Source organism: Stegostoma tigrinum, chromosome 3 (assembly GCF_030684315.1).
Source record: "Stegostoma tigrinum isolate sSteTig4 chromosome 3, sSteTig4.hap1, whole genome shotgun sequence".
NCBI lineage: Eukaryota > Metazoa > Chordata > Chondrichthyes > Orectolobiformes > Stegostomatidae > Stegostoma > Stegostoma tigrinum.
In genome coordinates, this window is record NC_081356.1 from 23319648 (window position 1) to 23339807 (window position 20160).

Genomic DNA, 20160 nt, shown 5'->3' on the forward strand with positions numbered 1-20160 from the left:
CTGTAACATAGTAACCATAGCAGTTAATTTACACATGGAAAACTCCCACAAGCATGATAATGGCCAAATTACATTTTTGGGATGTTGATTGTGGGCTAAATATTGTCCAAGCCATCAGATATAACACTCTTGTTTGTCTTCAAAACAAAACTGACTCCATCTACACTTCTCAATGTCTCAGAAAGGCAGCCAACATCAACAAAGACCCCGCCTACCCTAGTCATAATCTCTTCCAAGATCTTCCATCAAGCAGAAGATACAAAAGCTTAAAAACATTTTCCAACAGGTTCAAGAACAGCTTCTTCACTGTTGTTATTAGACATCTGAATGGGCTTCTCAAATTTCAAATGTAATGTTTATCCTGCTTTTGTGCACCCTCTTTGTGGCCATAATTTTGTATTCCACTCTATTCTATCATTCTAGGATCTTTATATGTTCTGATCTACCTGTACTGCATGCAAAACACTGTTTTCACTGTACTTAGATACATGTGACAAATATAAACAAATTAAAGTAAACATAATAAGATCTTTTACATCCAAACCAGGTCCGGGTTTAACATCGCCATAAGACCATAAGAAGCTGGATCAAAAGCAGCTTATTCGGTTCATTGAATCTGCTTTGTCATTCAACGAGATTATGGCTGATCTGATAATCTTCACCTCCACTTTCCTCCCTTATTCCCCTAATCTTGAGTTCTCATAATGATTAAAAATGAATCTACCTAGACAGCCCTCTACAGTAAAGTATTTCTCAAATTGACTACCATCATGGGGAGTCCTCCTCATCCCTGTGTTAGATAGGTGACCCTAACTCTGAGATGTCCCACAAAAGGAAACAACCTCTCCATGTCTATCTGTGAAGTTGCCTAAGAATTTTGTACATTTCGAAAAAGTAACCTTTCATTCTTCTAAACAGCAATGAGTACAGGCCCAGCTGACTCAACTCTCCTCATAAGAAAATCCCTTTATACTGCAGTGGGCCTAGTGAAATTTCTCCAGGCTGCTTCCAAAGCCAGTACATCTTTCCTGAGTTAAAGGAACCAAACAGTATTTCAGGTGTAATCTGATTAGTGCCTTTTATAGTTTTAGCTAAACCTCCCTATTTTAGCACTTTAATTCCTTTGAAATAACAGCCAACATTCCATTTTTTCCCTAATTACCTGAACTTGGTTGCTGGATCTTTTGTAACTATTGCATGAGGATCCCCAATTCCTTCTGTGGTGCAGCATTCTACAACTTTCACTGTTTAAATAATATTCATCTCTTCTGTTCCTCTTGCCAACATGTTTTACCTAAAATAATCCCTCATTATTTTCCATCTATCCACTGACTAAACCAGTTGATATCTCTCTGCATACTGTTACTTCAGTATTTGCCTTCCCATCTGTTTGTGTCATCTGCAAACTTGCTGATAACATATTCACTTCCATCATCCACGTCATTAATATGTATTGAAACAATTATGACCTTAGCACTGAGCACTGTGGTATTCCACTAATTTCAAGCTGTGATCCTTAAAATTCCTCCCATTATCTCAACCGTCAGTTTCTCTTCATTAGCCAGTCCTTTACTCATGCTAACATACGAGCTCCCCATCCCCTCTACACACTATGGCTTCTTATCTTAATAAATGGCCTTACATGTAGCACCTTATTACATTTAAAAATACAAAGAGATTACAATTTCTGGTTCGTTATCTATTCTTAACTTTTATTATTATGAATTTGTACTTTTGAAGGTCTGTAATCCAGGACTTTTCCTTTCTTTATTTTTTCTGATTTTTTTTTCTTAAGAATTTGTACTAAGAATCTGTACCTCGGTATCTTTGTGCCTAAGATGACGCTGTAAGTGGCAACTTTTAAACTTTTCACTGCACTCATGTGACAGTAAAACTAATTCAAATTCAAATCTCCTCAAAGAACAGGAATAACTTGGTCTAGTATGGTTTCCATTCATGAAACTATGCTGCCTCTGTTTGATTTTAGTATGGGTTTATAACTGTTATGAAATTAGATGCTTTCTAATATTTTCCCAATAAGTGATATTAAGTTAAATGGCCTTTAATTACATGTTTTTGTTTCTGTTTCTTTTTGGATAGGAGTTCTCCGTTAGAAGTTTTCCAATCTTGTGGGACTTCCCCAAATCTAAGGATTTTGGAAGGTTAATGATTGTATATCTACCCTCTCTGCAGCCATTTCCCTGAAATCCTAGGATATAGTTTGTCAGGTACAAGCAACTTATTGGCCTTTGAGGTCATTAATCTCTGTTGTACTTTTTCTCTAGTGGTAGATATCATGTTTATTTCCTACCCACTTTGCACCTCTTGATTATGTAGAATTTTAAGTAGAATTTTGTAACACTGTTGCTGCACTCTACTATGCAGACTGATGCAAAGTATTCAGCTTCTCATCCTAAAGACATAGATACAGCATTCCAATGGCAGTGTACTGGTATGTCAGCCTTGTCAGTTGCACTGTCAGAAGATTGGCTGGCTGGCAGAAAACTGAGCATAGACAACTCTTTGGCTGAATGGCAGGATGTGATGACAGGAGTCCACAGAAATCCATGTTGGGGCTCCAACATTTTACAATTTCCATCAGCAATGTAGATAAATGGGATAAAAGCACATTTGCTAAATTTATAGACAATACTGTGAAAACTAGAAAGGTATGCTGTGAAGAAGACATAATGACATTTCATGCCGAAATAGATAAAGTTGAGTGAATGGACAAAACATCTGGCAAATGGAGGGTAATGTGGAAAAATGTGAAAGTGTTCACTTTGGAAGCAAGAGTTGTGTTTGTGTCATGAGAGTAGGGAGATGCATATTTTTGTGGACCCCTACTGGAACTCTCTGAAGTAGAGCGTGATATACCAAAGTAATCATCCTGAATTGATTAGGCTCATTAATATTCAGCGGCCACAATCCTCTGACTAAAGGGACAGCAAAAATTGTTTTGCTGCATGAGTACAGGTCTTTACTAGGGCTTTCCAAAGAGGATTATGGTGTATCAAACTGATCACCATGAGATCCTACATTGATTAGACCAATGAAAATGTAACTACCACAATCCCCTGATTAAAAAGAATTTTCTTTACATCAATTTCCTAGCTTTGCATATGCCATGACTGTCCTGCAGTTGGAATAGTGCCAAAATCAGGAATGGTTTAGGGGAGCAAAAATCAAACAAATTCAAAATTTATGAAGAGCAGAAAGCTGAGAAAGGAATCCATCACTTATATCTACCTATTGAGAGCTCTTTTCAATCCCATTGAAGAAAGTGGAGGATACATTAGGTCTTATTCCATCTAACCATGAAGAAAGATTAAGAAGGTTGAAGAACAACAATCCGGGAACGTACAGCACTGCTGCTGCACTGCTGATCTTCCGATACAGAAGTGGACCATTTGGCATTTTTAAAATCTGATCTACATTTAGCTGTGGCAATCATGAGAACAGCTTTCAGGGAAGCATCACTGAATACTGATTCCAATAAATGATGATTCCACAAAATGATCCTTGACTCCCATCTGAGTAACAGCACTAATAGTCCTCATTCAATGTAAAAATCAACTTCACAACTTTGTTCCAATGGACCATCAGGCAAACTAGTTATTTAAGTGGAGAATTACACTGGAATTCCAAGATGCAGAGAGATTTTGGTTTTGTAGCGCATGAGTCACAAGAAGTTAGCATACAGATATAGCACATAATCAAGGTGGCTAATAGATCCAATCCTTTATTGTGAGAGGAACTTAACGTCAAAGCATGAATGCTATACTTCAGTCACGCAGGACATGGGTGAGACCGCATCTCAAATGTTCTATATGGTTTTGGTTTCCCTAGTTAAAGAAAAATGTAATTGCACTGGAGGCCATTAAAAAGGAGGTTTATGTGATTGATAATAAAATGTGAGGCTGGATGAACACAGCAGGCCAAGCAGCATCTCAGGAGCACAAAAGCTGACGTTTCGGGCCTAGACCCTTCATCAGAGAGGGGGATGGGGGGAGGGAACTGGAATAAATAGGGAGAGAGGGGGAGGCGGACCGAAGATGGAGAGTAAAGAAGATAGGTGGAGAGGGTGTAGGTGGGGAGGTAGGGAGGGGATAGGTCAGTCCAGGGAAGACGGACAGGTCAAGGAGGTGGGATGAGGTTAGTAGGTAGCTGGGGGTGCGGCTTGGGGTGGGAGGAAGGGATGGGTGAGAGGAAGAACCGGTTAGGGAGGCAGAGACAGGTTGGACTGGTTTTGGGATGCAGTGGGTGGGGGGGAAGAGCTGGGCTGGTTGTGTGGTGCAGTGGGGGGAGGGGATGAACTGGGCTGGTTTAGGGATGCAGTGGGGGAAGGGGAGATTTTGAAATTGGTGAAGTCCACATTGATACCATATGGCTGCAGGGCAACCAACACCTTCCACCCCAACCTTCAGTTCACCTGGGCCATCTCCAGCACATCCCTCACCTTCCTGGACCTCTCAGTCTCCATCTCAGGCAACCAGCTTGTAACTGACGTCCATTTCAAGCCCACCGACTCCCACAGCTACCTAGAATACACCTCCTCCCACCCACCCTCCTGCAAAAATTCCATCCCCTATTCCCAATTCCTCCGCCTCCGCCGCATCTGCTCCCACGATAAGACATTCCACTCCCGCACATCCCAGATGTCCAAGTTCTTTAAGGACCGCAACTTTCCCCCCACGGTGATTGAGAACGCCCTTGACCGCGTCTCCCGCATTTCCCGCGACACATCCCTCACACCCCGCCCCCGCCACAACCGCCCCAAGAGGATCCCCCTCGTTCTCACACACCACCCTACCAACCTCCGGATACAACGCATTATCCTCCGACACTTCCGCCATTTACAATCCGACCCCACCACCCAAGACATTTTTCCATCCCCACCCCTGTCTGCTTTCCGGAGAGACCACTCTCTCCGTGACTCCCTTGTTCGCTCCACACTGCCCTCCAACCCCACCACACCCGGCACCTTCCCCTGCAACCGCAGGAAATGCTACACTTGTCCCCACACCTCCTCCCTCACCCCCATCCCAGGCCCCAAGATGACATTCCACATTAAGCAGAGGTTCACCTGCACATCTGCCAATGTGGTATACTGCATCCACTGTACCCGGTGCGGCTTTCTCTACATTGGGGAAACCAAGCGGAGGCTTGGGGACCGCTTTGCAGAACACCTCCGCTCAGTTCGCAACAAACAACTGCATCTCCCAGTCGCAAACCATTTCCACTCCCCCTCCCATTCTCTTGATGACATGTCCATCATGGGCCTCCTGCACTGCCACAATGATGCCACCCGAAGGTTGCAGGAACAGCAACTCATATTCCGCCTGGGAACCCTGCAGCCATATGGTATCAATGTGGACTTCACCAGTTTCAAAATCTCCCCTTCCCCCACTGCATCCCTAAACCAGCCCAGTTCATCCCCTCCCCCCACTGCACCACACAACCAGCCCAGCTCTTCCCCCCCACCCACTGCATCCCAAAACCAGTCCAACCTGTCTCTGCCTCCCTAACCGGTTCTTCCTCTCACTCATCCCCTCCTCCCACCCCAAGCCGCACCCCCAGCTACCTACTAACCTCATCCCACCTCCTTGACCTGTCCGTCTTCCCTGGACTGACCTATCCCCTCCCTACCTCCCCACCTACACCCTCTCCACCTATCTTCTTTACTCTCCATCTTCGGTCCGCCTCCCCCTCTCTCCCTATTTATTCCAGTTCCCTCCCCCCATCCCCCTCTCTGATGAAGGGTCTAGGCCCGAAACGTCAGCTTTTGTGCTCCTGAGATGCTGCTTGGCCTGCTGTGTTCATCCAGCCTCACATTTTATTATCTTGGAATCTCCAGCATCTGCAGTTCCCATTATCTCTGATACTATTTATGTGATTGATGTTTGGAGTGAGCAGATTGTCTTTTGAGAATGGATTGGAGCAACCTCGGCAGGCTTTCTCTAGAGTTGAAAAGAGTGAAGAATGACTTGATTGGAATGCTTAAGATTCTCAATAGTCTTGACGAGGTGGATATGGTAAGGATTTTTCCTTTTGTGTGTCACCCTAGAACTATGGGCTACTGTTTTCAATTAGCGGTCAAGCTTTCTTGACAGAGATGAGAATTTTTTTTTCTTTTTCAGAGGTTTTTAAAACTTTGAAACTCTCTGCTTTTAGAAATTGAACATGGTTCTGTGAAAAGAAATTGTGAAAGGGAAAACAAAGAAGATGGATGAAAGGGAACCTGTACACATAGTGTACATGGACTTCTAATAGAGATTTGTTTAGGTGTCCCATCAACGCCTGCTATACAAAACAAGAGGAAAATGTTTAAAGGGTAACATCAGCATGTACAAAGGATTGCTTAGCTAACAAAAAGCAGACAGTAGGCATTAATAGGTCTTTTTTGGGTTGACAATCCATAACTAGTGGAGCATGGCAGGGATCAGCGGTAGTGCATCAACAATTTACAAACTATATCAGATGGAGGGATTGAATATAAGGTATAGGTTTCTAACAACATAAAGATATGTAGGAAAGTATGTTATCAAGAGGAGGGAAAGCATCTGCCAAGGGACTAATTTAAAGGAAACGTGGATCTGCACCCAAAGTGCTGTAACTTGCAAGGATACAGACCAGGTATTGGTAAGTGGGATTAGAATGGATGAATAGTTTATCCACTTGGTACAGGCATGATGGACAGGAGGGTGTTTTGCTGTGCTGTAACTTTTTTATGGTTTTATATAAACATGTTAGCGAGCAAATGTGTGGTAGATGGTGTACAATATGGAAAAATGTGAACTTATCCATTTTGGCAGGAGCTGTAGAAAATATTTCATAGCAGTATAGTAAGGTATCCAGTGCATGAATCACAAAATGTTAATATGCAAGTACAGCAAATGCTAATGGACTAATGGCATTTATCACAAGGAAATGAAATATAAAAATTAGGGAAGTTTTACAGAAGCTATGCTGGACGTTGGTGAGGCCAAATCATTCTAGTTAGCTTTGGTCTCCTTATTTAAAAAAACGATAAAATTCTGAAAGGGATCACTCAACACATTCCCAAGACAAAAGGCTTATCTTATTAGGGTAGGTTGAACAGGTAGCAACATCCTAGGATGAACAGAAACTGAAATGAACCAGCCAAGAGCAGGTCATACACCAAGAATTCTGTGTTATTAATTCAATTCCTGACTTCCCACAGCATATTCACCAAGCTCAAAACATACGCCAGGGTGATATGGAATATGCTCCAGTTGCTTGGATGAGTGTAGTTCCAACAGTACTCAAGAAGGTCAATCACACTCAAGACAAGAAAATCTTGATTGGTACCTCATTCACCATGTTAAATACCCATTCCCTCCATTACCTACTCTCCATGGCAACAGTGACTGATGCCAACAAGAGCACTGCAGCAACTCATCAAGGCCTCTTCAACAGTACCTTCCCATGCACTCACCACCTCCCACCTCACTATCGAAGGCATAAAACACACCTTCCAGGCAAAGTAGCATTTTACTTGTAGTCTGTCTTCTTTACACTGGCAAGACTGGTTTGTAGAACATCTGCATTGAGTCCAAAGGAATGACGTCAACCTTCCAGATGCTTGTCATTTCAATAAGCCATCTTCCTCCCATACGAACATTTCTGTACTGGACCTTGCACAGTGTTTCAACAAAAAGCAAGCTGGAGGGATACCTTATTTTCCTCGATTCCATACTGAATTCCAAAATTTCAGAACATGCCCTCGATTCTACATATTCTTTTCACATGTTTATTTCCATGCATTTGACATCTGTCATTAGCAACCATATTATCTTTTGTTCTGGGAACCCACAATCTGTTCCGTTCAGTCCTTCTCCCCCTCTATCAACAATATACAAACCATCATTTCCAACGCCTTAGTCTGAAGAAGTGCCACAATGGACTCTAAATGTTAACTTGGTTCCTTTCACCAAAATTTCTGCTTTTATTTCAGATTTCCACAGCCACAGTATTTTACTTGGATTCCTCATTTACATGGTAGGTTCACAATCATACAGCATCTCAGCTGAAATTATTGACTGAAAGTTGTGTATACATTAAATGCTTTATGCTAATCTGTGTCAAATATTGAGGAAATTTTACATCTTTTCTCTTACATGCTGTATATTGAAATTCAGACAGCATTTGATGTAATTTTCCAATCATTTTAATTAATAGCCGGAAGATTGCCCACTAAAGACGCCTGAGTTCCAAGTAGGTACAAACAGTGTTAATTTTACAATCAGTTCCGCAAAGGTTTAAAAAAAGCAGATATCAAGCAGTGAATTGATTTTATGCTATGACGTTCTCAAATTGGACAGTGTGTACTCCATGCCAAAGGTGAGCTTACCATCCATCAAAAAGTTCTAAATGCCTAAACCAGAAGCAGCATGTCTTTCTGGCATAGGACAATCGTAGGCAAAACTCAGGCTGTTTTAACATACAATTGAGCATATGAGACAAGTAGAAACTTAAATAAAATAACTGAATGACAGTCATCCAGTTGCTGTGTGCAAGAGAATATACGATGCATAAGATCATAATATATAATAATGATACTCTAAAATGATACTCTGAACTTTATCATCAAAAGCAGATTCTGCTGTCTAAATATTTCCAGTGTAATATATCACCAAGTAGGAAGAATCCAGGTACATTCCTTGGTCTGATGCCATCAGCTGGGCTGGGATAGAAGGAAGGAAACCAGCCAGATTTCCTGTTTTTAATCAAGACTGTTGGAATATATGGTTTGTAAATGTGAGACAGAAACTGGTTTGAGTTTGAGTGGATCCCATTCCCCTCTATGGAACCCCTGTACTCTGGGACAGCACCTGTCACTTTGGTACAGTATTCTCTTTCAGTATTTTGTGACCAATGAGATAACAATGGTAAGACCAATCTCTTCCAAACCCATAGACTGAGCAAAATGTTTTCAGGGACAAGCCAATGAATGAGATGTATAAACAGAATTAGGAAAGAGCTGCCTCAGTTGCAAGAGCCATATTATCTCGCCTCTGACCCCTCATGAGAGGGGGTTTGGATGCCTCAACTATAAAAGAACATAGTTGTGCTTGAAGCTTTCCACTCCAGTATTAATCATCAATGTCACTAGAGAAAATAAAAAAATTACAGAGCATCTGGAAGCGCAGTGTTTGTGTATAAAACCATATCAAAGTTGTTTTATTAAGAGGGAATCATACATTTCAATCGTGAAGAGACTAAACCATCAGAGTAATGATAGCTTTTCATCACTGCTATCTGGAATTAGGAAGTTATTTTTCAGACATATGTTAACGTGTTTTTGTGATTTGTTTGCACGTTCTTTTCAACGGCTAAGAAAATGGGCATGCCATGTTTGTCAAAATATCATCTCTCTGCAGAAATGTCTCAAATTCTATCCCTATTACCAATCATACCCACAACAACAGCTATTTAGTGTCCTTAACAGAGTAAAACATTTCACAGAAGTGTTACAAAACAAAATAGAATACCCAAGACAACAGCAGAATGAAAGCAAAATACTATGGATGCTGGAAATTTGAAATACAACGTGCTGGAAAAGCTCAGAGTGGCAGCTTCTGGGGCAGAGAAATCAAATGGATGTTGTGCTCAGCATGACTTGTCTTCAGAAACCTGCTGAGCTTTTCAGCACCATCCTTTTATTTAAAGTAATAATCTACATGAATGTACAAGTAAATACATAAATTAGGAGCAAGAAGAGGGCATTTGGCTCTTTCAGCCTCATCCACAGTTAGATAAGAATATGGTTGACCTGATTGTGGTTTCAAATGCACTTTTCTGTTGAACTCCTGTATGTTTTAACTTCCTTGATAATCAAGAATCCATTTGAACTCAACCTTAAAAATATTGAATGATCCAACCTCACTTGAGAAGAATAAAACTTCAGGGGCCAACGGTCCTCAGAGAACAAATTTCTCCTCCACCACTTCTTAAAAAGGATGCCCCCTTTTTTTAAAACTGCTCCCTAGTTTCCAGTTGAGCATCTCCTCAACATCCACACTGCTGTGGTTCCCCCCGCCCTTTTTTCCAAAATAGATAACTAAACGTTTAGTCAAAAGAGAAAGATTGGGATGGGGAAGAGTCTAGGGAGGGAATTCTAAAGTTTATGTCTATGGCATAGCTACCAATCGTGGGGCAGTTAAAATAGTGGCTGTTCCGAAGGCCAGACCATACGGAAAACCACAGAACATATTGTTACAATTGTAATACAAACGATACATTAAAATAATCTTAACAATATCAGAAAATTGTTAATCCTTTTTTTTGTGAGCTAAATGTTTAGTTTATCATGGAACGTTTAGGATTGTCGATTTTTTTTTCAATTGAAGGAACTGCAATTTTCAAACTAATCTAATTAATTCAAACCTTTCTAAAGTAACATTCACCTTAGCTAAGGCTCTAATTGTACATTACCAAACAGACTAATTTTTAGGGAGCTGATAGTTACCACATCAAGGAGCCCTGTAACCACAAGTTGCCTGTTGAAGCAGGAACATTTTTGGTTTCACATTAGTAAATCATCTTATTCTCACCTATTCTAAATTGGCTATTAACACATTCCAAGGCTTTTGTTAGAGGGCTACTGACGATTTGTAAGTGATTAATGAGCTAGACTGCAGAACAAAAAGAGGTGCGAGGTCACTTTAAACCATGGAGATTACACATAGCAATTGGTGTTTACCAAGAATGGGATTCTACAAACTTAAAGGGGGGGGATTATTTGTAGCTTGTTCAATTTCCAAACTTTTTTTTTACTGAGATTAGTTCACCTGTATTTACTAATTTTCAACAGTACTGTTTGTAGCGGTAAGTCACAATCTCGGGATGTATTGCATTAATTCTACTTTGACTAATAATGTCTGTAGTGTGATGACACATCACAGAAAGCATTCAAGTCTTATTAACTGGTGCACCTGTAACATGTCAGCCTAGGTACTGAATGCACCTTACACCACAGGTGTTTCTGCTATTTATATATGTACTTAGCAAGAATTAAGTTCAAGCATTTTACCATTCACGTGCATTTCAAAATTATCTGAAAGGCAGTTCAATAAATTGAAGGTTATCATTCATTTTTCTATGTGTCTATGTCCTTTGTCTAAATACATTTCCTAGAAGAATCTTTAACTGATTTGCCTTGTTAAGGCATATTGTTACATTTGTTCTTTTGCTCTACAGTTAATCCTATCACAGCTTCAAACCTGCTTAGTTTCCTTCCCCGGCACTCCCACCATCTCTGGAATGGTCAATGCAGAACAGGATCACCAAAATGCCAAGAGGGCACTAAAAGTTGATTGCATATACTATTTGCATTCCCTGGAAACGTAGAAAGTTGAAAAGAGAGACCCAACTGAATATTGATTTAGGATTGTGAAAAGAATTGACAGGATGGATAAAAAGGATCTTTCCCACATACAGGACAAGGACAGGAGGCTAACATCAGAATCAGGCCTTTCAGTCGAGAGCACTTAAAAGACGGTCGGAGTGTAGAACTCCTTCCTATTAAGCCTATCGGCTTCTTGTTTAGGGACTCCTCCTGTGGAGGTGCATCACCTGTCCTACATCCTTCACCGCTGGAAGAAAATCCAGGCGTATCCAGCCATATACCCCAGTGGTAGGGATACATAGTCGATCCGATCTGCTTGTAATTGCGGTAACAATGCGGGATATGACCCGCGCACCATGAAGCGCTGTGGCCAAAGCTGGGATGAGGAAATGGACTAAGTTTGGACCTCAGTAATTCACGCACAAGTCAGCTCAGAACTGAGAGTTTAAACTCCATTCGCTTGACAACTAAAACTGTGCCCTTCATCCATCAGACTAGTCACACAACAGAACGGTATCAGTCTGCCCCAATTCAAAGTGATGCTTCAGAAAACTAAGAACTTTTTTTTGAGATGGGGGGTCATTTCAAACGACATGTGTGTGTGTGTGTGTGTGTGTGTGTGTGGGGGGGGGGGAGCGGAGGTGAAGTATAATTCTGCTCCGTTGAATAAGAAGTACGTTTCTGTGATGAGCCAGGAAACCTCTCCTCTACAGACAATGTCAATATTGGTGTAATACAGAGATCCTGTTTTTCCAAACCCATTGCTCTGACAAGCCCGTTTTTCTCTCGCTCTCTCCTAGAGTTCCTTCATCGCCCTGGAGACTAAGATCCCACTTTTTTGCGCCATCTCAACGTAAAAAAGCCTTTGCAATTTCGAGCTTCTTTTGGGACCACTGAAACCACGTGTAAAAATTAAAATAAGCAGAAGTTCCAGATTTGTCGGAATCAAACACCTGTCCCCAGGTGTATATCTACATGATTTTTTTTTTAAGAAAAGGTTTACTATTCACTTTCCTATTCCTAGTAAGATGTAGATTCTTGTTAAAGGAGTAATAGTGAACGGTGATGGACCAAATCTGCCCGGTAATTGATAAACAGAAACTCGTCTCAACAGGAAGCCCACCCGCAGACCTTACCTCTACAACCTACAATAGAGGGGATTTTAAAATCGCTCACCTTGATTGCTGGACAAATCAGCAGAAATCCGAACAAGATCCATGCGGTGGTTTCGAAGGGGAACCCAGACATCTCGCGATTGCAGGCAGTGTATATTCTGTTTTTTTAAAAACAAACGTCTTTTCCTTCTCCTGTGTTTATTTGGAATGTGTGTGTGTGTGTGTCTGTGTCTGTGGGGGTGGGGGCGTTGTGTTTTCTAAGGACACCGTCAAGAATATCAGCCGGAAAGCGCTTGCAGTTGAGTCCGGAGATTGCCCCCAGGGTCACTCCCTCAGGTGTCTCTCCGTGACTGGCATCGTTTCCAGTTTGAATCCGCCGACCAGGAGTATCGCACCTCCTCGAGTGTCTATTAGCGACAGCGCGGAAGATGAGCTTGTCTCAGGATAATGCTGAGTGATCATACGGCTGCAAGTGTCCCGGTTCTGGAGTGCTCGGTTTCTGTTGCTATCGTGTGTGTGTGTGTGTGTGTGTGTGTGTGGGTGGGGGGGGGGGTCGTGACGGGACGGCCGTGCTTTCTCAGCTTCTATCGCTGCACACACACAAAACACATCAACGTGGTGCTTCGGTGGGCGAGGCCGCTGATACACACTCCCTCCCTCCCTGCCCCCAGTATCTTCACCACACACCACCCCCGGGAGAGAGAGAAAAAAAAGGACAGCCTTTTGCAGCTAATTGACAGAGCAACACAAATATTGATCTGATCTTTCACCGCTCTCCTCCTGCCGGACTTTCAGTCCTTCAGTACAAAAATGGAACATAGTCAGAAAAATGTCTTACGCTATATCCCTTCATTTCTGCAGCCGGAGTGGACAAACAGGTGGAAAGAGTCCCGAATATTGACGAAGTGGATAACTTGCAGGATAGTTTATATTCAGCATCGCTTCCACACACACGCCACTCCTATCTCCTGACATTTCTTGCCCCAGCTGCTTTAGCGCCTGTGGCAACTGAAATGCTTTAAGAAAAACAATCTACTCCTGGTTTTAGAGACATAATAAAAATACAATGTTCTATTGTTCTCCAGGTCTTTTTTTGTTAAAACCCAGTTTATAGCGCTGACAGCACCAATGGTGCGAGGAGGCTTCGACGCCAAAGACGGAGCTAGTTGACAAGGATATTGCTTTGAGATGGAGGTCGCAATGATAAAGAGAGGTATGTCAGACTTGGGAATATCTGTGTGCAGTTGGCTCGCTTTGACAAACGAGATTCCGCTGCCGGCGCAGTCTAGGGTTACTGAGGCAGGTACAAGAATGCAAAACGGCCCTTCTTTTCGACCCCCATATTCTAGGCTTGAATACTGCGAGTGAGGTGGTTGTGATCTTGACACTTTAGCTCACTCAGGATTCCCGACCTAAGTCACAGCCCGTCTCTTCAAACTTTAACCCTAACACTTCTCTAAACAGTTCCCCTAAATACCCGGCCCCGACGCTCGAGTGAAACGTATTCTGTTTGCAAAGCACTGCACTCCAAACTGAACGTATCCAGGCTAAGGTCGAAGCCGTTCCCTGCTGCTATTCTGACAGAAGAATTTTTGTTTTATTTTTCGTTCTGTCTCCCCCCAACCATCCCGTTTGCTCAAGCGTACTTGTTGCCGACACATCTGATGGTGAGCGATCGGTTTAGGCATCACCGGCTTTCACAATTCGCGACCCAGTTTAGATTTCGTCAAAACATTCTAAGGTTACTTCGGATACATTTGCACCTTTGCTACTAAATGTTTCTGACGACTTTTATTGACGTAAGGCACCACGTATTTCTTGCGAATTAACACCGACTGTTTAAAGTGTACGATTTGCAGTGACTTGGATGGTGAGAGAGACCAGAGTGATTAATTCACATAGATTATCATTTCCTGTCTAACTGCAATATCACAGATTAATTTATATTGCCCATTCTAGTAGGTGCTTTTTGACCCAGAATAAAATAGATTTTAGGTATTTAAAGAGCACAGTATTTGACTTACTGTTTCTAACAATGGGCAACTAAACTGCCCACTCAAACCCTTCACCTAGTGTCCTCTCAATCCAGGCTGCTACCTTCCTCCTGCTATTTTCATTGAGAAACTGCCCTGATGGCGTCATTCAGCTCAATTTCTCTAATCTCCCCACCCACACAAGCCTACCTCGCTCTGAACCTGCTGCACTGTATTCTGTCCCATCTAACTCAAACATTGTTGTTGAACCTGTCAAAAAAAAGTGTTATTTTTGCCAGGCATACTGACCTTTCCCCAGCTGAGGCCAAACACCCACTTTGATTCTTTCTCTTCCATTCCCCTGGATCAAGACCCTACGGCAAACATGAAACCGTTGCATCCAGGATTGTCACTGAACTTATCTCTGAATATTTTCCTTCTGCAGCTTCCCACCTCATGATCCCCCAAACCTGAACTTTTACCTCCTTCCCAAGACCTTGCAAACAAGATTGATATCCCCCACTGAACTGATCTCTTCCCATCTTAATTCTAATGTTTTCTGTATTTGTCTGTTACTTCTCCTCCTAGATCTACAAATCTATCAAGTGTCTTCACACTCTTAACAGCTCCCAGCTTTCTGGCTCTCATTTGTCTCCTCTTCACCATGTACTTCTAATCTCTACATCTGAAGTCTCCAACACAATAGACTGAGGGCTCTCTGCTTCATTTTTGAATGAACCAATCAATGTTGGAATCCACCAGCACCTGACTGAGACTTGTTCTTAGATTGAACAAAATGTTATCAACATCACTCACTTCCTCCAAATTAAAGGTGTTACTAAGATTGCCTGCAAGTTTTTTTTAGCTATGCCTGCCTTTTTGTGGGGTATATGGGACTTCATTTGTTCTGGTTATTTACAGGGCACATCCTCACTTCTATTCAGGTACATTGACTGTATAAGTGCTAATTCATGCCCTCACCCTGGACTGGAAATCTTCATCAAACTTGTTTCCAACTTCCAACCTTCACACAGTCCATCTCTGACTATTTCTTTTCTCAACTTATCCAATTCAAGAGACATTAACCAATACTTACCATAAACCTGATCTCCCCCAGCTAACATCATGATACGACCTCACATACCACTTTCTTTTGTGATGCTATACTGTATTCCCATTTCCCAAGTCCAACGTATCCATTCTGGTGATACAACCTTTTATGCTCATGATTCTGATATTTCCTCTTTTATCTTTACCCAAGGTTTCAGCCTGCTCCTGTTCATTGATGGAATTTTGATATGCAAACTGCCCAGTTGGACTGGGGCATGTTCCTACTTAGGAGTAGCGGAAAGAGCCTGGATTCAGGATGCAGGTATGCAGGGCCTTTTGAAAAGGCTGTGACTTGGCTAGTCGGTCACTGTGAAGATGGTATAGAAAGGTTCATAGAGGGCAAGGCTTCACAGGACTGATAACCATAAGAATTCTTTGAAGCATATCTTGAGGTATTAACTAAGAGAGTCACTGACAACAGAATATTTTGTACCCAGCATCAGGAAGCAGAAATTCTCTCTCCTCCCCACTAAGCCAAGATAAGTCTGAATGGCGGTAGCTACAGAGGTCAATGGCAAATGCCTGAGAAACAAAACAAGTCCAGTGTAGTAATAAAGAATCAATGATCTGAAATAATCGAAAACATGACAGGTCTTGAGCTCAGTACAGCAGCAGATGAGCTCAGCACACTGCCTATAAATATTCCTCTCATTGTCAGTACAAGTGGTCGATTACATCACTGAGAAGCCAATCACGCTCACAATCAGACCACTAATGAAGAGGAAGCATCAATGAAGAGCACAACATTTCATATTAATGTGTTGCTGGAATAAATAAGATTGATCAGGCTCTTTATAAGTCATTCTCTCCTCATCCTGCAGAAAAAAATGCGCAAATGTCATGAGATGTTTTATACTGGCGGTGATGGGTTGGGCTTGAATCAACTGGACACTATGTCATAAGCGTGACCATCATGACAGGCCATCAGTCATGGGGAGACTGAAGGTTGTGAAGATCAGGATCATATCAATGTTCTATCTCCAGATACAGGGCATAGAAGAAACTCCTGCTCAATATGCATTGTGGATCTTCGATTGCTTTTGTCTATGATGTTGGAAGTACTGAGGCACCTCCTTAGTAGCTAAGTTCTCATTTCTATCTTCTTGTGCTCCCACTGAGACTGCAGCAGAGATACAGCTGCATTTACTGGCTTCCGTGTTGCACGGAGACTCCACAAGCCAAGCACTATCCTATCGTGCTTCTTTGCTCACAAGAAGTAAGTTGGACAAGCAGCCATGATCATTTAGAATGGCAGAGCAGGCTCGAAGCGCTGAATAGCCTTCTCCTGCACCTATCTTCTATGTCTCTATGTTAACAGGACTAGAATGGAAAGCACAGGATGAGAGGACCTCACCTATAAGCAGGAGAAGGCAGGAAAGACAGAGTCAGCTGTGGTCAGTCTCACTCAAAGCTTGGATAGTGAAGCACTCCATTCAGTAGAGATTCTGACTTTACGCATCTCAAACAAGGATGGTCTTGCTGAAATATCAAGGCAGATGAGATTCTCAGGCATTGCAGAACCCTCAGCTGAGAACATACGTGTCTATGCTGCACATGAACTCCTCCATTGAGGGTGTGACTGCATTGTTGGAAAGTCACAGGTAACCATAGTCTGGAGGAGCAGCATTCTAATATTTATGGGCAGAGATTTCTGCCAGATAGTAACTTCTCTCAAAGTCGAATGCTTTGAGTCTACACTGGTCCATTTCAAAATGGATGTATTGCCTGCTCTCTGGAATAAGGTATCCATGATCTGCCAAATGGTCTGATGAGCTCTCAACTGCACAATGCCAACATGTCCCTGGAATGACAAAAAGCACTAAAATTCAGATCTACTGTGATCTTAGTAGCTGCAGAGAGGAAACTGATATGGAGCCAAAAGGCATAAGTTCATTGCGTACCAGGGTACAAACATTCAAGACAGTCTGCCTGCATAAGTGTAGTCTGCTGCTTAAAACTGTGACACTTTCATTTGTAGGAAACTGACTCTAGGGTGGTAAATCCTAAATCTTAGGCAGCACCTTCTTCTCTCTGTTCCTCTCTGGCCCCGTGATCAAGAGGATACCTCTGCTGAAGCTCCTCCTTGCTACTTATCCAATGTCAGAGCAGCCTGCTCTCATTTCTATTCACTCAGCTGTCAGCCATTCATTCACTAGAGCTTCCTCCAACAGTCTCTGCTGTCCAATTGATGTCAGCAGCTAACATCCCTCAGTCAACGTCAACAAATGCACACTCCTCAGTACCCCAGTATTGGTTTGTATCATTGATTCAGCAATAGTTCTCCACTTCTTAATCTCGTTGACAAGTATACCCATCAATCTTCATAACTCCTCACTCTCTTGACAGCAGTTACACCCTGATGTTTCTCAGATACTGCACATCCCATGCTTTCCAGTTGAAAACTTTACCTATTTAATTAGCTCAATAATGAGTTCAATTTGTAGACATGTGTATTTCTATCTTTCCGACCACTGACCCTGCCGACTTTTTACATCATCCTCAGGCTACACAAAATCCAATGGTTGTCTCCAGGAACACACATTTCAGATCATGGCAGTGCCGGCATTTGAAAATCCAGGTCCAAATGACCCAGAGAGTGGTAAGTAACTGGAACTCACTGCATTAAAGGGTAGTAAAGGCAGAAACACTTTATTTTAAATACTTCTAGTCATATTTAGATGACTATAAGATGAAAAATATGGGACCAGAATTAGGCCATTAAGCCCATTGAGTCTGCTCACCATTTAATCACATCTGGTATATTTCCTTGTCCCATTCTCATGCCTTTTCCCCATAATTATTGATCCTGTTACAAATCAACGATCTATCCAACTCTGTTTTAAATAAACTCAATGACTTGGCCTTCACAGCAATCTGTAGCAATGAGTTCCACAGATTCACCATCTTCGGGCTGAAGAAATTTGGCCCAATCTCAACTCTATCAGGTCATCCTTTCACTCTGCACTTGAAATACAAGGCTAAAGGCCAAGTACTGGAAAATGGGATTAGAATAGATAGATACTTGATGACTGGCATGAACACGAAGGGTTGAAGGGCCAAACTGTATAACTCTGTGACTTGTGAATTTATGAACAAATCAAAAATTTCAGCAATATCTGTTGCTGATGAGAGAGTGGAAAAGGAAAGCTGAAATGAAAAAAGCTCATTTATGTGTCATGTCACCTATGTGTTAAATGACATGCTATTGCAGATTACACTCTGATACTTCAATGATATGGATGGCAGGATAAGAAGTTTAGCTAACTTTAGTCCATAAAAAAACTGATTTTTTTCATCTGTCAAAATTTAGTAATGCCAGTTATTTTACTTAAGATACCTTTAACTCTTTTTCTATATTACAGCTGAACAATTTGTGTTGTATGAACATGAGTAATCTGAATTGCTAAGTGCGTTAATACTTCAGTTAATATTACCTTTATTAAGAAAAAATGTATCTAAATTAGTGTTTTGTTACATTTCGTTGCAAAAAATAATTTGCAGAAATTTAGAAACTAATTAATTTCCATAGCTCAGATTTTGTCATAAGCAACTCTTATTTCCTGAACCATTCAAGGCCTTACATTGAAATACGGGTTAAAATCTACGTACCTCATGCACAAACGTAATCACTGGCTCAGTGATTATGGCTCAGAAAATCTGAAATAGAATCCAACTATATTCTCAATCTAATAATGGACCACCAGAAATAAAAATAAAAGGAAAAACAAAGTGTTAACAAATGTTGTAAATGCAGAGCACTTTGGTCAGCCTCCAGAAGGAAGATAATTAGAATTTTGAGGTGAGTATTCATCAGATAAAGCCAATAAAGGGTTATTGTCAAAAATATTAGTCTTTCTTTTCAGTTGTTGATTGTTTTCCATCCTCCTCCATTTTCATCCAACGTATCTGTCAGCCAAGGCTTATTGAGTAGCCCTCCCTAGAAGCGAAAGGTTTGAGGATTTAAACTCCACTTTGGAATGTATGGATAAAGGCTGTCACTTCATGGCCTGCAGTAGGGAATATGGCACTGTCCAAGGGGGCTGAGGTTTTAAATTGAAGGATGCTGAAGGCCCCATGATAATCACTGTAATAGTGTTACCTCTGCTATCCTGACCAATACTCAATCAAGTTCACAAAAGAATAGATTAGTTGGCAATTATGACTGTTGTGGGAACTTGCTTTACACAATAACTTTGGCCCTTCTGACATTACAATAGTGACTATACTTCCAAAGCAATTCTTTGGCTTTAAAATATTTTGGGACATGGTTGTGAGAAGTGTTGTATAAATGCAAGTTTTTCTTTTGCCTTGTGGTAGCATTTTAGTTTTAAACAAATTTGTTGGGACAATTTTGATCCTGTCTTGCTGGATGGGAAGTTATTTGGATGTTGATTTTACACCCATTCTGATTTAATCTCTTTTGATGGCAGTGGATTATCAAACTGATTGGGGTGGATAAGTGACATGTCACTGAATCCCATGGGATTTCTGCCTGCTGAATGAGATTAATATTACTCCCTGTCCATTTCAGTCTCTCAATGGACGGTGAAATATACAATTGCCCATGCTATATCAAAATATCTACAAGTAT

The 20160-nt window shown here is 41.5% G+C and overlaps 1 protein-coding gene across 1 annotated transcript in view; it reads right to left on the minus strand.

Annotated features, from left to right (window-relative positions):
- Positions 1-12959, minus strand: part of LOC125451321 (ADAMTS-like protein 1) — a 515681-nt gene extending 502722 nt beyond the window's left edge. The window contains exon 1 of the mRNA XM_048528318.2: positions 12548-12959. Within this exon, the coding sequence (XP_048384275.2) occupies positions 12548-12619 (72 nt within the window). The 5' untranslated portion in view covers positions 12620-12959. The remainder of the gene's footprint in view (positions 1-12547) is intronic.
- Positions 12960-20160: the final 7201 nt, after the last annotated feature.